The following is a 19,615-nucleotide window of genomic DNA, read 5'->3' as shown; positions in this document are numbered from 1 at the left end:
TGTCACTCCAGTATGCTTTATGACAGGCCTGGTTGAGGGCCTACAGCAAGGTCTCCCCCAGCTGAGGGGGTGGGCAGGGAGGCCTGCGTCCTCCCAGGGCTCTGGCGGTGGCTTCTAGCACGGCGAGCTCCTCCGCCTGCCGGGCTTCCATTCGCTCCATCTGCTGCTCCAGCTTCCGGCATTGCTCTTCCTGCTTCCGGTGGGCTCCTCGGAAGGCCAGGACCAGGGCACTGGAGGGAGTGGGTGGCTGAGCCAGGAACTGCCCCGCGCTGCGCCAAAGCAGGGGCTGCGCTCGCCCATCCGCAGGGTGCGCTCTTGAGCCGGATCAGGGCTCGGAGGCCGCAGGGAGGCGTGGGGTGAACTGAACTTGCTGCCCTTCTTACAGGGGGGCAGCTGAGGCCCAGGGAGAGCTGGGGACGCGTGTGAGGTCACCAAGTAGATGGTGACCAGGCAGGGCCCCACCTGTGAGCTTTGCAGAGATCGCTGTTCAGCTCAGCGCTCTGGGTCCGGCCAGCTCGTCCCTTCTGAGCCACCTGTTCCAGCTGCTCTCTAAGAGACTGCATCTGCTCCCGCAGGTCCAGGGTCCTAGCACAGCGGTGGAGAGAGGGGCAGCTCATGGCCATCGCCGATCCTGCCTCCCCGTCCCCCTCTCGACCAGTGGACTTTCACATAAACATGCCTGCACACATGCTGCCCGCCCTGCCCGCCCATCCACCCCGCATCCAGGCCCCAGGCACACACCTACCTGGTGACTGATGCCTCTATTTCTTTGGCTAACTTCCCTGGGTCCCACATTCTGCCTAACTGGCCTCCATCAAGGCCACTAGAGCCACCAGGAACAGCAGGAGGGCCCTAAGAGGAAGAAAAGGGAGGGAAGTAACATTAGCCCAGGCCCCTAGGGTGTGTTCAGCCCAGGCTGGACATCGAAGCCACCCAGATTGGGGTCGGCCACAGCCCTTGCCCTCAGTCTGATGAGATACCCCGATATGGGGAAAGCTTCTCTCTGAAAAGGGAAATAAATAACAGGGGACCTCATCTGACAACAGCCCAGGAGGACTGCCAGGAGGAGGTGACCTCTGAGCTCAGGGCTACAGAAGGTCAAGGATTTCTATTTTACAAAGAGGGGAGAGGTGTTCCTGGCGAAAGCACAGTCGGAAGCACAGTCGGTATGAAGTCTTGGAGACAAGAGAGATGATTCAAGAGACTGCATTAGGAAACCTGCACTGAGCTGGACGTGGTGGCACATGCCTGGAGTCCCAGCTGCTTGGGAGGCTGAGGCAGGAAGATCTCTTGTGCCCAGGAATTTGAGGCCAGCCTGGGCAACAGGGCAAGAACCTTCTGATGAAAAAACACTAACAAAAAAGTTTGTTTGTTTTTAAAGGCCTGTTAGCCAGGCGCAGTGGAGCATATGTATAATCCCAGCATCTCTGGAAGCTGAGACAGGAGGATTGTGGGTTCAAAGCCAGCCTCAGCGGGGCTGGGGATGTGGCTCAGCGGTAGCGCGCTCGCCTGGCATGCGTGCGGCCCGGGTTCGATCCTCAGCACCACATACCAACAAAGATGTTGTGTCCGCCGAGAACTGAAAAATAAATATTAAAAAAAAAAAAAAGCCAGCCTCAGCAACTTATCGAGGCCCTAAGCAACTTAATGAGACCCTGTCTCTAAATAAACTACAAAAAGGGCTAGGGGTGTGGCTCAGCGGTTAAGCTCCCCTGGGTTCAATTCCCAGAACCAAAAAGAAAAAAAAAAAAAAAAAAAAGGCCTGTAAGCCGCTGAAGATTTTAAGCAAAGGACAGACACAACCAGACAGGAAGGAGAAGGTATCAAAATCTGGGAGGAGATGAGGCAGAGACTGGGGTGTGGGGGTGGGACAGGAGGAATATAGGGCTTGGGGATGGTATAGGTTTGAGTGGAAAAGCCCTAAACCCCGTGGGAAAGAGGGGAGAGACCAGCTCACAGCTGCAGCTGGTCCTGGTTGGAGACACCCAAGGAAGGAAACTGCAAAGTACAGGCAGACGGTGTGGCTGGAACTTAACCGTTCGACTTGCTTCTCTGGGCAGAAACAGAGGGTGGAGCTCAAGGGGGCATCAATTGGCCAGGACCCCGTGGCCAGTAGCATGCTGCCACCCTACCAGGTCCATGCAGGGCCACTCACCTGCACCCACTCCTCCTCGTCCCCACTGCTCCCGCCTGCGCTGCTGCCTCCACCGCTGCTGTCCACCCCTCCAGCCCCCAGCTGCGCCTGCTCCCACTGCAGCTGCTCCAGCAGCAGCACGTGGGCAGGGCCCTGGGCTCGGAGGGCAGCGTCCCGCAGCTCCAGGCCGCGCTTCTCGCGCCGGACCAGCTGCAACTGCAGCATCAGTTCAGCAAGGGTCTCCTGAAGGACCAGAGAAAGGACGGAGAATGAGTGCCTCTGGGATCAACCGCTGGGGAAACTGAGGCTCCGGAGACAGGAAATACCTCCCTCCTCTAAAAGCAATAGCGATGGCTGGGCACAGTGGCCGTGCCTGAATTCCCAGCACTCGGGAGGCTGAGGCAGGAGGAACTCTAGTTCAAGGCCAGCCTGGGCAATGCAGCGAGACCCTGTCTCAAAATCTATAAAGGCTCAGTGGTAGAGTGCTCCTGGGTTCAATTAAAAAAAAAAAGCTACAGTTGTGGGAATGGCATCTCTTAGTCAAGCAGTAGATCAGTGGAAGTTTCTGGAACTTCTCTGATTCCAGGACCTCATGCATGATAGGCAAATACCCGATCTCCCTGAACCAGAACCTCAGGTCTTTCAGGCCAGGCTACAAACCCAGATCCTTCCCTGCCCCCAAATTCTCTTCCCAAGAACAGAATTTGGAAACTCAGATTCAGAGTCTGATAAGAATCTGAATCCCAAAGGACAAACTCCTCTTCATCCCTCAAAACCTCAACTCCAATTGCCCTTCCTCCAGGAAACCTGCCCCGAGTCCAGTAGAACTCTCCTGGTCCCCCAACCACGTCCCTCTCAGCCTCAGAAATGCTTTTGTCCGTCCAGGAAAGACTGACATGGTGACCTCAGTCCATTTGTACCCGTGTGGCCAACAGGTCCTGTTGGATCTGCATCTTCTCCAGCCGGGGCAGGGCAGGGCCAGGCTGGGTCTCCAGAATGGCCTGCACCATGGCTTCTGCATGGGGCATGGTGGGCAAAGGTGCCGAGGTGGGGCCAGGCCCCGGGGGGATCTTCACCAGAGCACGGCGTTCCTGGAGACGCTGGACATATCCTTGGAGCCGGGATGCCACCTCCTGTGGCGTGGGTTTATCTACGCTGCTGCCCTCGGGGCTACAGGAAATAGGAGAGAGTCCCGCGTTAACACCGAGGAGCACGGTCCTGCTAACTTCAGGACGAACTTGTCAATTCCAGAACCTTCCATCTCACTGACCATGATGCACCTGGGCCATCTGTGCTGGGCCCTGCATCATACCAACGTGGTAGGCCCCATGAGGTAGACTCTAGTGGGAACCACCTTCTATCAAGACAACATGGTGGACAGTGGACACTACCATGCCAACCTAACGGGCACCATTTGCTCATACCAAAATGGCAGATTGCATCTCACCAACCCAATGGCACCATCTCATATCAACATGATAGACGCCATCGTGGCCACCCCAATGGGCACCATCACCCAGCTTGCCAAACTCTGGTGGGTACCACGAAACCTCAGGCCAACTTCATTAAGCACCATCATGCCAGTTCTAATCAGCTCTCCATCATCCACTTTCCTACCCTCCCTGGTGGGTCCCTTGCCAACCCTAATGGCTGTCAACCATCATGCCACCCTTGATAAGTAACCATAGGAAATTCCAGTTAGACCTCATGCCAGCCAACCAAAGTGAGTTCAACACCAGCCTTGCTGGGCACAGCAACATCACACCCAAACCCATGGCCAGCTCTGGGAGTCCCATTCCCCAGTCAGGACCTCAGTCACCCACCAGCACAGTTCCCAGAGCTCGCAGGGTACCTGGGCTGTGGTGTCCCTCCATCCATGGCAGCCTCCTTTTGTGCCAGCAGTCTCCACGCTTCCTTCTCAGCCACCTGCAGGTCACCCTGGGCGACTTCATCCCCTGATCCTGAGTCAGCCTCCCGCAGAGCAAGCAGGGCCCCATAGGCTTCCTCGCAGTCCTCACTGTGGGACACTGGCTCTGATTACTGCAGGACACCAAGCTCCATCTTGCTCCTAAACTCCTCACTTCTCACCCCTGCCCTCTCTTCTCGGACTGAAGTTGCCTTAACTGTCACAGTTGGAAAACATGCTCTCCCACAAGGGTCCTGGCTCCTGGGCAGGTGGAGCCATTCCCTCCCCAGCTGCTGAGGCCACTGTGGGGGGGGGGGTGCACCAACCTGTACTGCAGGGCCAGACGCAGTGCTGTGGCCTCGGCCTCCCGCTGGCCCAGCTGCATGCTGAGACTCTCACAGCGGCCCTTGTGCCCTTGAAGCACAGCCAACAGCAGACGGTTGAAGCATTTCAGCTTCTCGATACTCCTGCCTCCGAAGGTGGGAAAAAGGGGAAATGAGAGGCCACTGGTGATAGCCAGGGTCTGATTTCCACCCTCCTTCCCCTGCTGTAGCTCCAGACTCCCAGAATTGTAACCCAGCTGTGGGGGGTGCCAGTGCCCTTAAGAGCTCAGCATTTGTGGCTCTCACCCCCGGAGCTGCTCCAACCGGGACTCCATGATGTGCGTCTCAGGGGAAAGGGGCTGCTGCGTGGAGAGAGACCCCAGAATGTGGGTGCTGGAATCACTCCGGAGGCGCCGGAGCAGGGGGTGAACCAGGGAGGAATCCTGCCAAGAAGAAGTCACTTGATGGACCTGGTGAGCTTCAAGAGCCCAGGATCAAGATTTTTCCAAAGAAGCAGTTGGATTCCATGACCAGGAATTAAGTTCATCCTCCTAAATGCTAAGTCTATCAGGACCAGGGGTTTGTACTTCTCATACTCACTGGAGTTCCCCAGAGTTCCCCATCTGCCCCAGAGCTGCTCGAATCACTGCCGAGACCACCTGCTTGGTGGCGAGAGGGAGGCGGGGAGGACTCCAGCCTCATTATGGAATCCTGCAGCTCCTGGACCTGGAGGATGATGGGGAATATCAGGCTGGGGGCTCCAATCACCTGCCAGCCATCCCCAAGGCCTGTTCCTAGGTCAGGGGCAAGTCCAGCTGCCATAGTCACCTCGCTGAAGCCCTCACTACATGATCTTGTGCATGGCCTTCATCACGCATGACTTATCTTTCCCAGCAGGGAAATGGGCCCCCCTCTGGAGGAAAAATGATCCCACTTTTTTATTTATTGAAATGTTGTCCAGAGTGGTCTCAAACTCTTAGGCTCAAGAGGTCTTCCAGCCTCATCCTCCCTAATGTCTGGGACTACAGGTATGTGTCACTGTACCCCATGAAGAGAATTTCATTTCTTTCTTTTTTCTTTTTCTGCAGGAGATAGTGTGTATGGTTCTGGGGACAGAGCCCAGGGCCTCCCACATGCCAACCCGCACCCTACCACTGAGCTACACCCCCAGGCCCCATGGAGCCCATTTCCCAAGCTGAGCTCCCCCGGCCCTGTCTTCCCACTTGGAGAGGAGGGCTTTTCTCCACCATCTTGCTCAGCCACATGGCTGTAAATGTCACCCACAGGCTCAAGATGCCCAGATATCCCAGTGAGCTCTGAAACAGGACACACAGCCACCCCTCACAACCAACCAGCCATGGACCAAAAATATTTGAACAAAATGGCACCTGAACCGCACACGAGCAGCTTCTTCTTTGTTATTATTCCCTAAATAAACCTTGTAACAACTCTGTGCACAGCGTGGGGTGTCGTGAGACACCTAGAGACCATTTCCAGTCTAGGAGGATGTGGAGGCAAATGCCACACAATTTTATCTAAAGACTTGAGCCTTGGGCTGGGGTCGTAGCTCAGTGGTGGAGCACTTGCCTAGCACGTGGGAGGCCCTGGGTTGGGTCCTCAGTGCCACATAAAATAAATAAATAAAAGACTTGAGCCTCTGCAGATTTTGGTATCTGAAGTGGGTCCTGGAACCAGCCCCCCAAGGATACTGAAGGACAACCGTATAGCTGTCCCCTTGATATCTCCTAGTGGCTCTTCCCAAGTGGGCATCTTGAGTTGATCAGTACCCAGAGAGCTCCGGGTCTCCCCCCAGCCAAACCTGTCCCTCCATCTGCTTCCCCAGTCCCCCGGTCAGTCCCTCAGCAGCCAACACCAGAGTGGTCCTTCGTCTCTCTCTAGGTCACACACCCAATCCCCCAGTCCACTAACTCTGTTTTCTGTCTCCTCCTCCTCCTCGTCCTCCCTCCTCCTCCTCCTCCTCCTCCTCCCTCCTCCTCGTCCTCCCTCCTCCTCCTCCTCCTCCTCCTCCTCTTCCCTCATCCTCCTCCTCTTCCTCCTCCTCCCTCGTCCTCCTCCTCTTCCTCCTCCTCCCTCCTCTTCCTCCTCCTTCCTCCTCTTCCTCCTCCTTCCTCCTCTTCCTCCTCCTCCCTCCTCCTCCTCCTCCTCTTTATCCTCCCTCCTCCTCCTCCTTTTCTTTTTTTGGAACTGGGGATTGAACCCAGGGGTACTAAACCACTGACCTACATCCCCAGACATTTTTATTTTTCATTTTGAGACAGGGTCTCACTAAGTTACCAAGAGCCTCACTCAACTGCTGAAGCTGCCTTTGAACTTGTGATTCTCCTGCCTCAGCCTCCCAACTTGCTGGGATTACAGGTGTGAGCCATGGCACCCAGCCTCAGCTCCTTTTTCAACCTCACCCAGAATCCTCCCACTTCTTGCCACCTCCATAATTTTCAGCACAGAGGACCAGGAGGGTTGAAGCCACCTCCTGAACATCAGGATTCTGCCCTCACCTCCACAGACTGTTCCTCCCACAGCCGCCAGAGGGCGCCAGTGAGCACTGCCTCGGGGCACACCCACTCTGCTCAGGATGTGAGCAAAAGCCTGAGTCCTCCCCACAGCCCTGCACAGTCGGCCTGTCACCTCCCTGCCCTCATCTCCCTCACGTGCCCTCTTGTTTGCTCCAGTCACACTGGCATCTTTGCTGTTCCTTGAACACATCGGTCATGTTCCTTGAACACCTCAGGACCTTTGCACGGCTGTTCCTTCTGCCTGGGATGAATGCTCTTTCCCCAAATTCTTAAGTCACTCCTGCAAGCCCTCCTTCTGTTTTTTTTTTATTCAAGTGGGCCTCACGGACCCTCTTACTAAGATTGCAAGGGACCTTCTGTTGCTGGGCTCAGCAATCAATGTTCCATGCAGATGCGTTGATTCACTGAATGAACGAACTTGGCCCTGCCTCCTCCCTCAGAGACAGGGAGCCCTGGGAGGTGGGACTCGGCCACCCACTCACCTCTCTTTGCAGCGCCTCCTTCTCAGCCCGGATGGCCTGCAGGGAGGCCTGTGTGCGGACCAGCTCGTCCTCACGGCTGCCCAGGGCCAGCCTCAACCAGGCGTTCTTCTCGGCCAGGCGGGCTGCCTCCTTCTGGCAGCAACCCCCGGCCGCTTCCTGCTCCGCGCAGGGCCCCCGGGCCCCCTCTGTTTTGCCCTCTGCCTCCACTGGCCCAGGACAGCTTGGGGGTCGGTGGCGCCAGGCGGCAGCGGCTGCCTCCAGGGAGCTCAGAACGTGCTGGAGGGTCTGAAACACATCGGGGGCCCCGGTCCCAGTGGGGACAGTCTTCCTGTCCAGCAGGGTTGTCTCTGGGGCCTGGTGGCTTTCCACTGCAGGCTCCTGGGGTCCCTCCGGGGCTGAGGCCAGCCCCCCCCCTGAGTCCTCAGCATCCTGGCTAGTCCTGTGAAAACCAACCCAGAGACCTGAGCCACCCCGCGTTCAGCAGGGGACATCGCTGCAGTGTCCCCTGGAAGTGTGAACGGGGCACTGTGTGTCCCAGCGGGACCCTGAGAGGCTGGACAGTGGTCCAGGAGGGGGCCTGGGGCGGGGGCCGCAGAAAAGCATGAGTTCCAGAATTTGCAAGGTAAGGAAGGGTGTCTGGGCAGAGAGTCTTTGTCTGGGTGTGAGAGACAGAAGCTTCTAGAAATGGGGTCATCTGGGGTGCTTGGTATACAGGGGCTATGTGTGAGGGCCAGGGTTACATCATTTCGGTCCTTGGAAATCGGGCTGAGGAGGGCAACGGGGAGCCATAACAGGTGCTTGAGCAGGGGAGGGACACAGGTTTGTGGGTGGCAAAGACGCACCCAGACTGGAGTCCAGGACACAGACCAAGAGGATCTTACCTGCTCCCTGGGCCCTGGCCACTGACCTCCACCATGGGGCTTGGCGGCTCTGGCCTGAAACTCCCCTGAGGTGGTTCAGGGTTGGGCTTGGAGTTCACGCTGCCTGCTTCCGCCTCCTCTGAACTCTCAGCCACGGGGTCCAGTTCACCCTGCAAAGGACCCCGGGGTCCAGCTCTGAGCCGAGAGAGCCTGGGTCTTAGAGTCCCAAGGAGCAGGGTCTGGTGGGGAGGGGGAACACTCACCGGTGGCAGGTGCCTCCCTCGCCGGCTTCGGGGCCGTGTGGCCCGGGCACTCATGGCTGCCCAGAAGCTGGTGCCTTCTGAATCTTCCTGCTTTCTTCGTCACCTAGAAACACAGCCTGCTCTCAGCTCTTGCCTTTGTTATCTTGAGCAAAGGTCAGCACTGATTCTCCCTCTGGAAGGGGTCCCCAGACACCCATGTTGGGCTGGCATATTTGAATGCCTCCCGGGATGGGCAGCTCACTACCTTCACATTTGCCAAGACTTTTCCTTCTCCTCTGACGCCTTTATCTGTCACTACTTCTATACTCCCCTTTCCCCCTATCCAGACATCGAATGGGAACCCCAAGAGTCCTCTTTCTGTCCCAGGGCCCTCCTAAGCCAAAAGGTCCTGACGCTGTGGTTCAGACCCCTCAGCCGTATGTCTCTGTTCTTCAGAGAGCACCCGGGTCAGAGGCCTGGGTTCCTGAGCACTCCTGGGGTCACTCTGACCACTGCCCGCTCAGGCCAAGGCTGGCCTGGGAGGGGCCAGGAAACAGGAAACCCCCTTCCCTGGTCACGTGACTTGTTATTGTACTGTTTCCTCCTGGAGAACAGTGGGTTCCTCCAGCCCTGGGGGTGGGGGTGGGGATGCGGGTGTCTAGCTCCCAAGATGCCAGACCCTCCCCATCTCAGCCTCTGAGCCCGTGGTCCCCCCATCTCCAAGGCTTGGATTTTATTTCCCAAGTCCCAGAGTGTCCCTCCTGTCCCCAGGGTGGATGCTTTTCATATGACTCCCCTGTGAACTTGTCTAGCTGTCCCCTCAGTGTGTGGGACAGCTGTTCTCACTCAGGCACACATGGATCTTGGTTGGGGAACCTTGAGCAAGTGACGACTCCCCGCCTTGAGCCTCAGTTTCCTTATCTTTAAGATGGGGAAGTGCAGTATTTGGGCTTTTTGCTTGTTGTTGCTGGGGATGGAACCCAGATCCACCACATGACAGGCAAGTACTCTACTATTGAGCCCCTGAGCTACCCCCAAGCCTGTCCTATTTTTTTTCCCCAGCAGTGGAGACTGAACTCAGAGGCACTCTACCACTGAGCTACATCCCAGCCTTTTTTTTTTTTTTTTTTTAGTTGTGGATGGACCTTTATTCTATTTATTTGTATGTGGTGCTGAGAATCGAACCCAGTGCGTCATGCACGCTAGGCGAGCACACTACCAATGAGCCACAACCCCAGCCCCAGACATCCCAGTCTTTTTGATTTTATTTTGAGACAGGCTCTTACTAAGTTGCTGAGACTGGCCTCCAACTTGTGATCCTCCTACCTCAGCCTCCAAGACGCTGGGATTACAGGTGTGTGCCACTGCACCAGGTTGTCTTGAGGTTTTAAAAACAAATTTGCAGGTGGCCATCCAACATTATCGGAAAACTGAACTGTAACACACACTCTTTTACCCTGTGACTTCTCTGGCCCTCCAACTCCACTTCCTCTGCCATCTCCTGTTTTTCCTCTGCTAATGCTGCATTTCCCAGGGCCTAAATGGTCTCCATATCCTGCCCATTTTCCTGCACCCTCCTCTAAAGGGCTGCCTTCTGATTGAGTCCTAGAGGCACAGACCTGGCCTCTCTCCTCCTGCAGGGATGCCAGCTCTGCTCCCTTTGTAGGCTCTTTGGCTCCATGCTCTTCCCCACCCAGACTTCAGAGACAAAGATATCACTCTTTTCCTGCCAGCTCACACACCCTCCAAGGCTCCCTGTTGCTCTTGGGAGACATTTCAAGCTTCTCAGCCTTGCATGTAAGTTTCTTGCTGCCTACTCCCTTGCATTCCCCATCTCTAGCCACAATGCCTCCTCTACCCAGGGGGTTCTTGGGTTCTCCTTCTCAACTTTCCTGCACTCTGAGGTCTTTTGCCTGTGGTCTGAAATATCCTTTCCTTCCACCTGTGTTTGCTTTAAATTGTGCAAAGCCCAGCATCTGATTCTTGCCTCCGTGTCCCTGGGGAAGAAAAGACAAAGGTGGTGGGGACAGAAATTGCAATTCTCTGACTTGGGAGTTCCCAGGGGAACCGAATTCCCTCAGCCTCCGCTCCAGCCATATTAACCTTTTAGGGGCTCCATAACACCAGGGCTTTTCAAAGTCTCTAAGCCTTTGCACTGGCAGAATAGCTTCCATGATTTCCTTTTCCGGTAAATTCTTCGACTTTCAAAGTTCAGTTTATGCAGCCCCTCCTGGCTTATTTATTTATTTATTTGGGGTACCAGGGATTGAACTCAGGAGCACTAAACCAATAGGCCACATCCCCGGCCCTATTTTGTATTTTACTTAGAGACACGGTCTCCCTGAGTTGCTTAGCGCCTCGCTTTTGAACTTAAGGATCTTCCTTTCTCAGCCTCCTGAGCCGCTGCGATATACAGGCGTGCGCCACCGCACCGGCCTGGCTTATTTGACCCTTTTATAAATAAGATTTTTTGTGTGCGTGTGGTGCTAGGAATGGAACACAAGTCCCCATGCATGGCAGGAAAGTGCTGTGCCACTGAGCTACAGTTAAGTACTTTTGGACGTATGCAAATGTATGCAAAACAGGGTCTTAATTAAGCAACTGGGCGGGGCTCGCCCACCTACGTTCGTGAAAACCCGCCCCACACTGAGACCCACCCCAGCTCCGTCAATCATCGATGGCCCCGCCCCCTCCTCACTTCCGCCCAACTCAGTCTTGCTGAGTTTATCACGCGGCACTATAGGCCCTCTGCAGCCCCTTCCAACCTATCACAATAGAACCGCTGACCAGTGTAGTCTGACTCGACCCGAAACACAAAAGCTCCGCCTAATCTTGCTTTAACCAATCATATTTCGTCGCTTGCTCCCAGTTCAGCCTATCACATTTCAGATCCCTCTCCACTCCAGTCTATCACACGCTAAACCCCACCCCTCTGGCACCGTCACAGCCTATCAGCTTCCAAGTCCTGTTTAGCCTTTCTGAGGTTCATCTCTCCGCTTGTTGTGAGGTTAGCTGAACCACATTTCCCAGGAGGCATCGCGGCTGCGCCGCCCTACTTCCGGCTACGAAAATGGCGGCTTCCTAGCGAATTGGTGGCTGACTTGGAGAGAGGTTCAGGCTACGGTGAGTAGAAGTTGGGTGGTGAAAACGTGTGGAGCTCTTCCCTAGAGACTCAGCTTCCCCGGCTCCAGAGGTCCAGCCTGACCCCTTCTCTGAGGCTTCTGGCTTCTCCTGCGGCCCAAACTCCGTCCTTGCTGCAGCTGAAGCTTTGTCTTCCTTGGCGATGGTCGGGGGTGGGGCTGCAAGGCGTGCAGACCCTTCCAGGAAGCCCGCGCCCCCTGTCCAGACGGGCAGGCTGTTCCCAGGGGACTGTGGTGCACAGGTCCGCGCCCCGTCCTTCTGCAGCCACCCCCCGGGCCGCCCCGCTCCCACGGGCGAGAATCCCAGCAGTTACATTCCTCTCTTCACCACGACGGTTGCCGGGTCAGGTAACAGAAGACTCGGTCTGGCTTAAGCAAGAAAGGGAAGTTAGTGGCTTATGGATTGCATTCAAGGCATAGCTGAATGCCACTTCAGGCAGGCTCCCTTTTCCCTCGCAGAGGCAAAAAGGGCTCTTGGCAGCTCCCAACATCTACCTTCCCAGCTCTGCAAACCCAGCAAGGGCCTCTTTTCCCTACTGCCTCTATCAGAAGTCCTAAATGTGCCTCTCACTGACCCAAATTGGTCCTTTGCCCATCTTTGAAGCATTCATGGTGGCCAAAGAACTGGGACTTGCTGATTAGTCATGGTATCCCTATGGGTGGGGGAGGGGAAACAAGGGAAACTGTTATCTTACTGTATTTTATTTTTATTTATTTACTTTTAATATTTAGTTGTTAATGGACGTTTATTTATTTATTTGTGTGTGGTGCTGAGGATGGAACCCAGTGCCTCACACATGCTAGGCAAGTGCTCTACTACTGAGCCAGGACCCCAGCCCTGTTATCTTATCTGCTGGATGCTGGGCTAATAGGTTTGGAAGGGATCCATTCCACAGCTGAGTAAACTGAGTCCCTGAGAGGAGAGACTCTTACAGTAGTAGAGTGGCTCATGGCCTGTGTTCCTTCTTAGTAACCAAATGTTTTTAAAAATCTAAGGGGTGGATCCTGGCTTCCCCCATCCCTGCACCATCCAGCCTCACAGGAGCCATGGAAGTGGTAGAGCCCAACAGTCCCACTGAGGAGGAGGAGGAGGAGGAGGAGGAGGAGGAAGAGGAGGAGGAAGAGGAGCAGTCTGCAGAACCTCGGCCTCGAACCCGTTCCAACCCTGAGGGGGCTGAGGACCGGGCACTGGGGGCCCAGGCCAGCGTGGGTAGCCGCAGTGAGGGCGAGGGTGAGGCGGCCAGTGCTGAAGATGGGACCCCCAACCCTCCAGGAACTGGCCCCAAGCCCTGGCAGGTGCCCCCACCAGCCCCTGAGGTCCAGATTCGAACACCAAGAGTCAACTGTCCAGAAAAGGTGGTAAGTTGGTGGTATTGGGCTGAAGGACCTTTAGGTTAACATTCTTGCATTTTGAAATTTACTGTGCACATATGGTCTGTGGATCCGTTTCTTTGGTTGCCATAGGTTACCACAGACTGGTGGCTTATGACAACAGAACTCTTAACATTTTTTTTTTTTGATAGTGAGGATTGAACCCAGGGGCACTTTATTTTTGAAACAGTGTTGCTAAGTTGTTGAGCCAGGCCTCAAGCTTGTGATCATTTCGCCTGAGCCTCGTGAGTCACTGGGATTATAAGTCTGCGCTCCATGCCCAGCTCCCTCCCCTTTTTTAAAATTTTGAGACATGGTCTCATTAGGTTTCCCAGGCTGGCCTTGAACTTGCCATTTTCCAGCATCAGCCTCCTGAGTTGCTGGAATTACAGCGCCCAAATGAGCACAGGGATTTAGCTCCTTCATATTTCTAGTCTGGAATGGTGCCAGCAGGGCCATGTCCCTTCTGAAGGCTCTAGGAGAGGCTTTCTCTACCTCTTCCAGCCTCTGTTGGCTCTGGTGTTCCTTAGTTTGTGGCCATATCACTCCATTATCTGCCACCATCCTTATGTGGCTTTCCCTTCTATTTCTCTGTGTCTTCTCTTTTTCTGTTTGTTACAAAGACACTTGTCAAGATAATATAATCAATCAAGATTTCTTCTTTAATTTTATCTGCAAAGATCCTAATTCCAAAGAAGGTCACATTCTGGGTTTCAGCAGGAGCTGGAGACTTTTTTTTTTTTTCCCCCCAGTCCTGGGGGTGGATCCAGGGTCTTTTGCATGCCTAGGCAAGTGCTCGACCCCTGAGCTTCACTCCCAGCCGTTTTAACTTTATTTTGAAACGGGGTCTCACCAAGTTGCTTAGGCCTTTTAATTTATAATTCTCCGGTCTGGCCACCCGAGTAGCTGGGATTACAGACTTTGGCCACCACACCCTCTGGACGTGTCTTTTGAGGGGAATAGTGTAACCCACTGCACTCTTATTGCCATGTTTCTGCTTTGAACATTCTTTCATTCATTTATTTACTCATCAACCTGGACCCTCAGTCCAGTGTTCTTCCCCTGATCCATTACCTTCTAAAGTGAATGGCTTGGCTTTAAATTGGGGGTCACCATGCCACCTTTTTAGACTATACTCCTTGGAGAGGGCCAGCAGTGTGGTGGGACCTGGTGTTAATATTATTTTTTCTTTTTTAATTAATTTTTTTAGTTGTAGTTGGATATAATACCTTTATTTATTTATATGTGGTGCTGAGGACCAAACCCAGGGCCTCGCATGTGCTAGGTGAGCGCTCTACTGCTGAGCCACAACCCCAGCCTCCCCGTCACTGCCCTCTTTTAACTCCCTTGCAGATTATCTGTCTGGACCTGTCCGAGGAAATGTCGCTGCCAAAGCTGGAGTCATTCAATGGGTGAGAAGATATTTTGTAGCTTGTACCTGTGGCCCTGTCTAGAAGAGGCCAGCTGTTAAAATATGGGGCCCCCACTTTAGACTTGCCCCACCCTGGTGTGGCCTCAGGCCTGCAGTATCAGAGTCGTAGTGATAGTAGTCATGATGTCCGTGGCCCAGTGAGGCTCTATTCTAAGTGTGAGGGAGCTGTCGGACATCACCTGTGTCACAGCAACACCTTGGAGACTCTGAGAAGAACCAAGTGACTTCCCCAAGGTTTCATAATAATAGGGCAGGACCTGGATTCCCACCCAAGCCTGACTGACCCCAAAATACGTACCCAGAGCCATGTGCTACCAGGTTACAGGGCTTGGGTGGAGCCCAAGGGGCTCCTGGGAGATGCTAAGGATGAGCCCCGACGAGCCGGGTGTGGTGACAAGGCCTGTGCTGTCAGCTAGTTGGAGGGCTGAGGAATGAGGCTCTTTTGAGCTCAGGAGTTCAAGACCATGCTGGGAAATAGACCCAGACCCTGCCTGTGGGAAAAAACAAACAAGACAAGGTGAAGCTCCCTCCACTCTGGCACCCACAGCAGAGAGAAGGTCTCCCAGGCCTCGGCAATGACTATGAGCCCGGCTCCAGAGGTCCAGCCTAACTCCTTCCCTGAGGCTTCTGGCTTCTCCTGCGGCCCAGGCTCTGTCCTTGCTGCGCTGAAGCTGCCACCTTCCTGCCACATGACATGCACCCCAGGACCTTATTGCAGGCTGAGGGGACCCTGATCGACTTACTCTCTGTGCCTTCCCAGCTCCAAAACCAATGCCCTCAATGTCTCCCAGAAAATGATCGAGATGTTTGTGAGGACAAAGCACAAGATCGACAAGAGCCACGAGTTCGCGCTGGTGGTGGTGAACGACGACACGGCCTGGGTGAGGTGGGGCGGGTGCCGACCCCGGGCTCCGTGGGGACCAGCTCCCCACTGAGCCCCGTGCCTCCCTGTAGCTCTCCGGCCTTACTTCCGACCCCCGCGAGCTCTGCAGCTGCCTCTACGACCTGGAAACGGCCTCGTGCTCCTCCTTCAGTATCCTTTGTGGCCGTCGTCTTGGGGGGCCTCCTTCCTGTCCCCTCTGGGCCCGCAGGGCTGAGCCACGGAGGGCCTGCTGTGTAGCCCAGGTTCAGGTCCCAGCTGTGTTGTGACAGGTTGGGCCCGTGACTTCTCCGCCTGTTTCCCCATCTGTAACGTGGGACACAAAACTGACCACACCTTGGGCTTCAGCATCCCCAGGCTGACACGCTTCAAAGTCTGAAACTTGATGAGTGCCCACACGGCGGCCACAGGTGGAGAAGTCCACCCCTGACCTCCTGGGCACGGTCACTGTCAAAATGCACTGTGCATAATAGGTGCGTAGGAAACAAATGAATTTCTTGTTCAGACTTCGGTCGCATCGCTGAGGTACCTCATTAGCATATACAGATATTCCCAGACTTTAAAACAACCAAAATCTAAAACACTTCTGGTCCCAAGCATATCAGATAAGGGACACTCAACCTTTAACAATACAGAAGCAGCAACAGATGATTTGGACTCGGGATTTCCAAAATGCATCCACACGGGGAATACTTTGTGCAGCACCAGGTGTATAGTTGGTGCTCAGTAAATGTCAGTATGTGACTAAAAAGTTAGAATTGCCCTTAGAGTCTCTTTAATTTGGACATAGTACATTTCATGCTAATCTGAACATTAAAGGCTCAGGTGTGACCCAAAACTTAAATAGAAAATGATCCCCATGAATTAAAAAATCGATGCATGTTAGGAGAACAGAAGCAAGACCCCCCCACCCTTGTGGCTCTAATTGTGAGAAGAGTGGCACCAGCCCTGAGGAAAAGAGGAGCTTTCAATCACCAAGGTCCTTCAGGGGTCCCATGTCAGCATTTTATTTTGTTATCTGTGCTGAGAAGAACCAGGCTCAGAGAAGGGGAGCCACTTGCCAGGGACCCACAGCCTGGCTGGAGGGGTCTGGGCTCTCCTGACATTAGGATCCAGAGAAGCCACCTGCCTCTGACTGTCTGAGCAAAGCCATTGGACTTCTCCTTAGCATCCCCACCAGATCTGGAAGGGCTCTTCAGCCTCATGTAAGTTATCCACCTTCCAAGAGAAGGTCCTGGGCTGGGGTGTAGCTTGGTGTCAAAGTGCTTGCCTAGCATGTGTGAGGCCCTGGATTCCATCCCCAGTGCTGCAAAAATACAAAAACCAAACCAGGCAAACCAAAAGAGATCTTTCTTGGTCAAAACTCGGCAGCACAGAGATAATCCAGGGGTCCTACAGCCTGCCCGTGCCTGGTGCTGCATGCAAGAGTTGCTCATTTATCTATCTGGGAACATTTTCTGCAAGGGACATACTTCCTGGAGTCTTGCCCTCTGTGTCAGTGCTGTGACTGCCCCATAGTGCTCCACACTAATTACTTTCACCCAAAGGTCAGCAAAGTTTTTTTCTGTCAAGAATCAGTAAATATTTTCAGCTTTGTGGGCAGGCCAAGGTCCCCGTGACGGTTCTTGCCCTCTGTTGCTGCAGGTGTGGCTGTGTGCCAGGACAGTTTTATTTAGGGATACTGAAGTTGGAATTTCTTGTTTCCCTGTATTATTGAATACGATTCCACTTTAGATTTATTTTTTTTCTTTTGGTACTGGGGATTGAACTCAGGGCCACTCAACCACTGAGCCACATCCCCAGCCCTATTTTGTATTTTGTTTAGAGACAGGGTCTCACTGACTTGCTTAGTGCCTCGCTGTTGCTAAGGCTGGCTTTGAACTTGGAATCCTCCTGCCTCAGCCTCCTGAGCTGCTGGGATTACAGGTGTGCGCCATCACACCCAGCTTCCACCTTAGATTTTTTTTTTTTTTTTAAAGAGAATTTTAATATTTATTTTTTAGTTTTCGGCGGACACAACATCTTTGTATGTGGTGCTGAGGATCGAACCCGGGCCGCACGCATGCCAGGCGAGCACGCTACCGCTTGAGCCACATCCCCAGCCCCACCTTAGATTTTTTAATCACTTGAAAAACTTGTAAAAACCATACTTCCCCAGCCAGGGTCAATCCCCAATGCTGGGGGGAAAAAAATCTGGTTCCCATGGAAGCAGTCCCTGGCCTGATGGGAAGCCATGTGTCAATAGGCAGGTCCACCCCAGAGCCCTCAGGTGGCCAGCACAGGATTTGGCCTTGTAATCAGTGAAGCATCCCTGGTGTAGTAGGAGAGACCGGGCGGGGCGAGTCCAGGGAGGTGCTGGGGGCGGAGGAGAGAGTATGGGATGGCTCAGGAGGGGCCAGATGGGCCCTGCATGCCCAGTGAGGAGCTGGGCTCTCCGGAGGTGCAGGAGGGCTAGACCCCAAAGCATGCTCTGACCCATTCCCCCCTGGCTCTGCAGCCAGCAGAAGACAGAGCTGCCTGTCACGGAGAACGTGCAGACCATCCCGCCGCCATACGTGGTCCGCACCATCCTTGTCTACAGCCGCCCACCCTGCCAGCCCCAGCTGTCCCTGACAGAGCCCATGAAGGTGGGTGAGGCCTGGGAGAGGGAGGGGCACCTGCAGCCAGGACGGAGGGTGAATACTGGGGGGGATTCCTGCCCACAGGCTTGGGGTGCTTGGAAGGGTACTCCTGGAGTCTGAGGCGGACGTTGGGGTGACCTGAGCCCACAGGCTGTCCTCTCCCCGGCAGAGAATGTTCCAGTGTCCATATTTCTTCTTTGATGTTGTTTACATCCACAATGGCGCCGAGGAGAAGGAGGAGGAGACCAGTTGGAAGGTAAGGGGCGGTGGCCGGCGGGCGGAGTTGGGTTATCTCAGCACCCTGAGCCCTGGAGCCCTGGTCCAGCTGGGTGGTGGCCATCAGTCATTCAACAACTCTTTGCGGCTCCTCTGTGAGCAGCTGGTGGTGACTAAAGTTGTGGGGACTGTTGGGACAGTGGCTCCGGGAATCTTGGCCCCGCCCAGCTCATCCCAGCTTCCCCCTTCTCTGTCTTCCTGATTTTGCCTTCCTGTGCCCTCTGCCTGGCACACCCTCCTCCTTCCTAAGCTCTGCTGACCCTGCACATCTCAGTCCTGAACTAACGGGGACCTCACTGGCCACTCTGAGCATTTGTTTATCCGACTCAGTGGAGGAGCTGAGACCAGCGCCTGCTCAGACCTTTACCCAGATAAAGAAATCCCCCCGTGGGAAGCCTTCCCCATCAAGAAGGCTCTGCGTGCAGGCTGGGCAGAGCCCTCGCCCGGGCTGGGAGAACTGTACTCTACCCCCAGCACTGCCAGAGTCATTTAAAAAGATAGCTGGGCAATTTAGGAGGTTGAGGCAGGAGGCTCACACGTCGGAGGTCAGCCTCAGCAGCTTAGAGAGTCCCTGCCTCAAAATAAAAGAATGAAAGTGGCTGGTGATGTCCCCTGGTGGTACAGCAGCCTGGGGCTCAGTTCCCAGCACCACACACGAGCATGTGGGCTGGGGTGTCATGTGACAGCTCTCTATGCTGGGGGATCCTACACACCTAGGACTGAGACCTCTTGGTGGGTACCAGCGGGTGTGCTTGGAGCTTGGCAAACATGTCTTCGCTCTTCAGATCCCACCCCAGATGTCCCTTCCTTTGGGAAGCCTTCTGGGGGACCTGGAGGGTGGATCAGGATCAATGTCTGCCTGAGTTGTTGCTCACTGCCCCCTACAGGACATGTTTGCCTTCATGGGCAGCTTGGACACCAAGGGTACCAGCTACAAATATGAGGTGGCCCTAGCGGGGCCAGCCCTGGAGTTACACAACTGTATGGCCAAGCTGTTGGCCCACCCACTGCAGCGACCGTGCCAGAGCCATGCCTCCTACAGCCTGCTGGAGGAGGAGGAAGAAGCCACAGAGGTTGAGGCCACCGTGTGAACCGTCACTGTGCATCTCAGCCTGGTCCCCGGAAACTCTTGGTCTAGAGTGCTGGTTCTCCAACACCTTTTGGGGACTCCTAGGGGTTCCAGGAGGTACTCAGGGCACTTGGCAGCCCTGGGAAGAAACCCAGAATTCCAGGAGGCCCTTCAGGATCTCTGGGCACGCATCCTCCATGTTTCTAGCCCACACCCACTCCTGGTTGTTCCATTATAACTTTTGTTCTATATGTGATTTTTGTCATCAAAATAAAAATCTAACCATCCTTGGCCCCGGTCCACAATAATCTCGTGTTAATTGGGATCAGCTCTGTTGGAAGTGAC

General features: G+C 54.5%; 2 protein-coding genes across 5 annotated transcripts; one reads left to right on the top strand and one right to left on the bottom strand.

Moving 5' to 3' along the window:
• On the bottom strand, positions 1 to 8,994 carry Ushbp1 (USH1 protein network component harmonin binding protein 1). Of its 4 annotated transcripts, XM_077795715.1 has the most exons (14): positions 8,747 to 8,994; positions 8,503 to 8,605; positions 8,261 to 8,409; positions 7,380 to 7,818; positions 4,964 to 5,089; positions 4,670 to 4,806; positions 4,367 to 4,507; positions 3,987 to 4,151; positions 3,055 to 3,304; positions 2,156 to 2,377; positions 1,958 to 2,047; positions 746 to 852; positions 463 to 585; positions 1 to 230 (listed from the first exon to the last, which is right to left on the bottom strand). In XM_077795715.1, exons 2-14 carry the CDS (start codon positions 8,554 to 8,556, stop codon positions 41 to 43), a joined length of 2,193 nt encoding a protein of 730 aa, XP_077651841.1. In that variant the 5' UTR covers positions 8,557 to 8,605; positions 8,747 to 8,994; the 3' UTR covers positions 1 to 40. The 4 variants fall into 4 exon arrangements, with proteins under 4 accessions (XP_077651841.1, XP_026245843.2, XP_077651842.1 ...); XM_026390058.2 differs by lacking the exon at positions 1,958 to 2,047; XM_077795716.1 differs by lacking the exon at positions 3,987 to 4,151.
• A 2,505-nt stretch (positions 8,995 to 11,499) lies between these two features.
• Positions 11,500 to 19,557, top strand: Babam1 (BRISC and BRCA1 A complex member 1). Its single transcript, XM_026389871.2, has 9 exons — positions 11,500 to 11,604; positions 12,618 to 12,980; positions 14,346 to 14,404; positions 15,185 to 15,305; positions 15,379 to 15,457; positions 16,485 to 16,509; positions 17,802 to 17,931; positions 18,095 to 18,181; positions 19,089 to 19,557. The coding sequence occupies exons 2-9, from the start codon at positions 12,669 to 12,671 to the stop codon at positions 19,290 to 19,292; spliced, it is 1,017 nt and encodes a 338-aa protein (XP_026245656.2). The 5' UTR covers positions 11,500 to 11,604; positions 12,618 to 12,668; the 3' UTR covers positions 19,293 to 19,557.
• Positions 19,558 to 19,615: the final 58 nt, after the last annotated feature.

Source organism: Urocitellus parryii, chromosome 3, assembly GCF_045843805.1.
Source record: "Urocitellus parryii isolate mUroPar1 chromosome 3, mUroPar1.hap1, whole genome shotgun sequence".
In the NCBI taxonomy this organism is placed as follows: Eukaryota; Metazoa; Chordata; class Mammalia; order Rodentia; family Sciuridae; genus Urocitellus; species Urocitellus parryii.
This window is presented reverse-complemented; position numbering and strand designations above follow the sequence as displayed.

What these genes read in the sequence shown, in the direction of transcription:
- Ushbp1 (XM_077795715.1), bottom strand. Translation starts at nt 8,556, where the DNA reads ATGAGTGCCCGGGCCACACGGCCCCGAAGCCGGCGAGGGAGGCACCTG. An exon ending in AGGAGGCGCTGCAAAGAGAG is followed by an intron (nt 5,090 to 7,379) that starts GTGAGTGGGTGG and finishes ATCATCCTCCAG; the next exon opens with GTCCAGGAGCTGCAGGATTC. An exon ending in CGTCTGGCCCTGCAGTACAG is followed by an intron (nt 4,152 to 4,366) that starts GTTGGTGCACCC and finishes AGTGTCCCACAG; the next exon opens with TGAGGACTGCGAGGAAGCCT.
- Babam1 (XM_026389871.2), top strand. Translation starts at nt 12,669, where the DNA reads ATGGAAGTGGTAGAGCCCAACAGTCCCACTGAGGAGGAGGAGGAGGAG. An exon ending in GAAGGGCTCTTCAGCCTCAT is followed by an intron (nt 16,510 to 17,801) that starts GTAAGTTATCCA and finishes CTGGCTCTGCAG; the next exon opens with CCAGCAGAAGACAGAGCTGC. An exon ending in CCCTGACAGAGCCCATGAAG is followed by an intron (nt 17,932 to 18,094) that starts GTGGGTGAGGCC and finishes TCTCCCCGGCAG; the next exon opens with AGAATGTTCCAGTGTCCATA.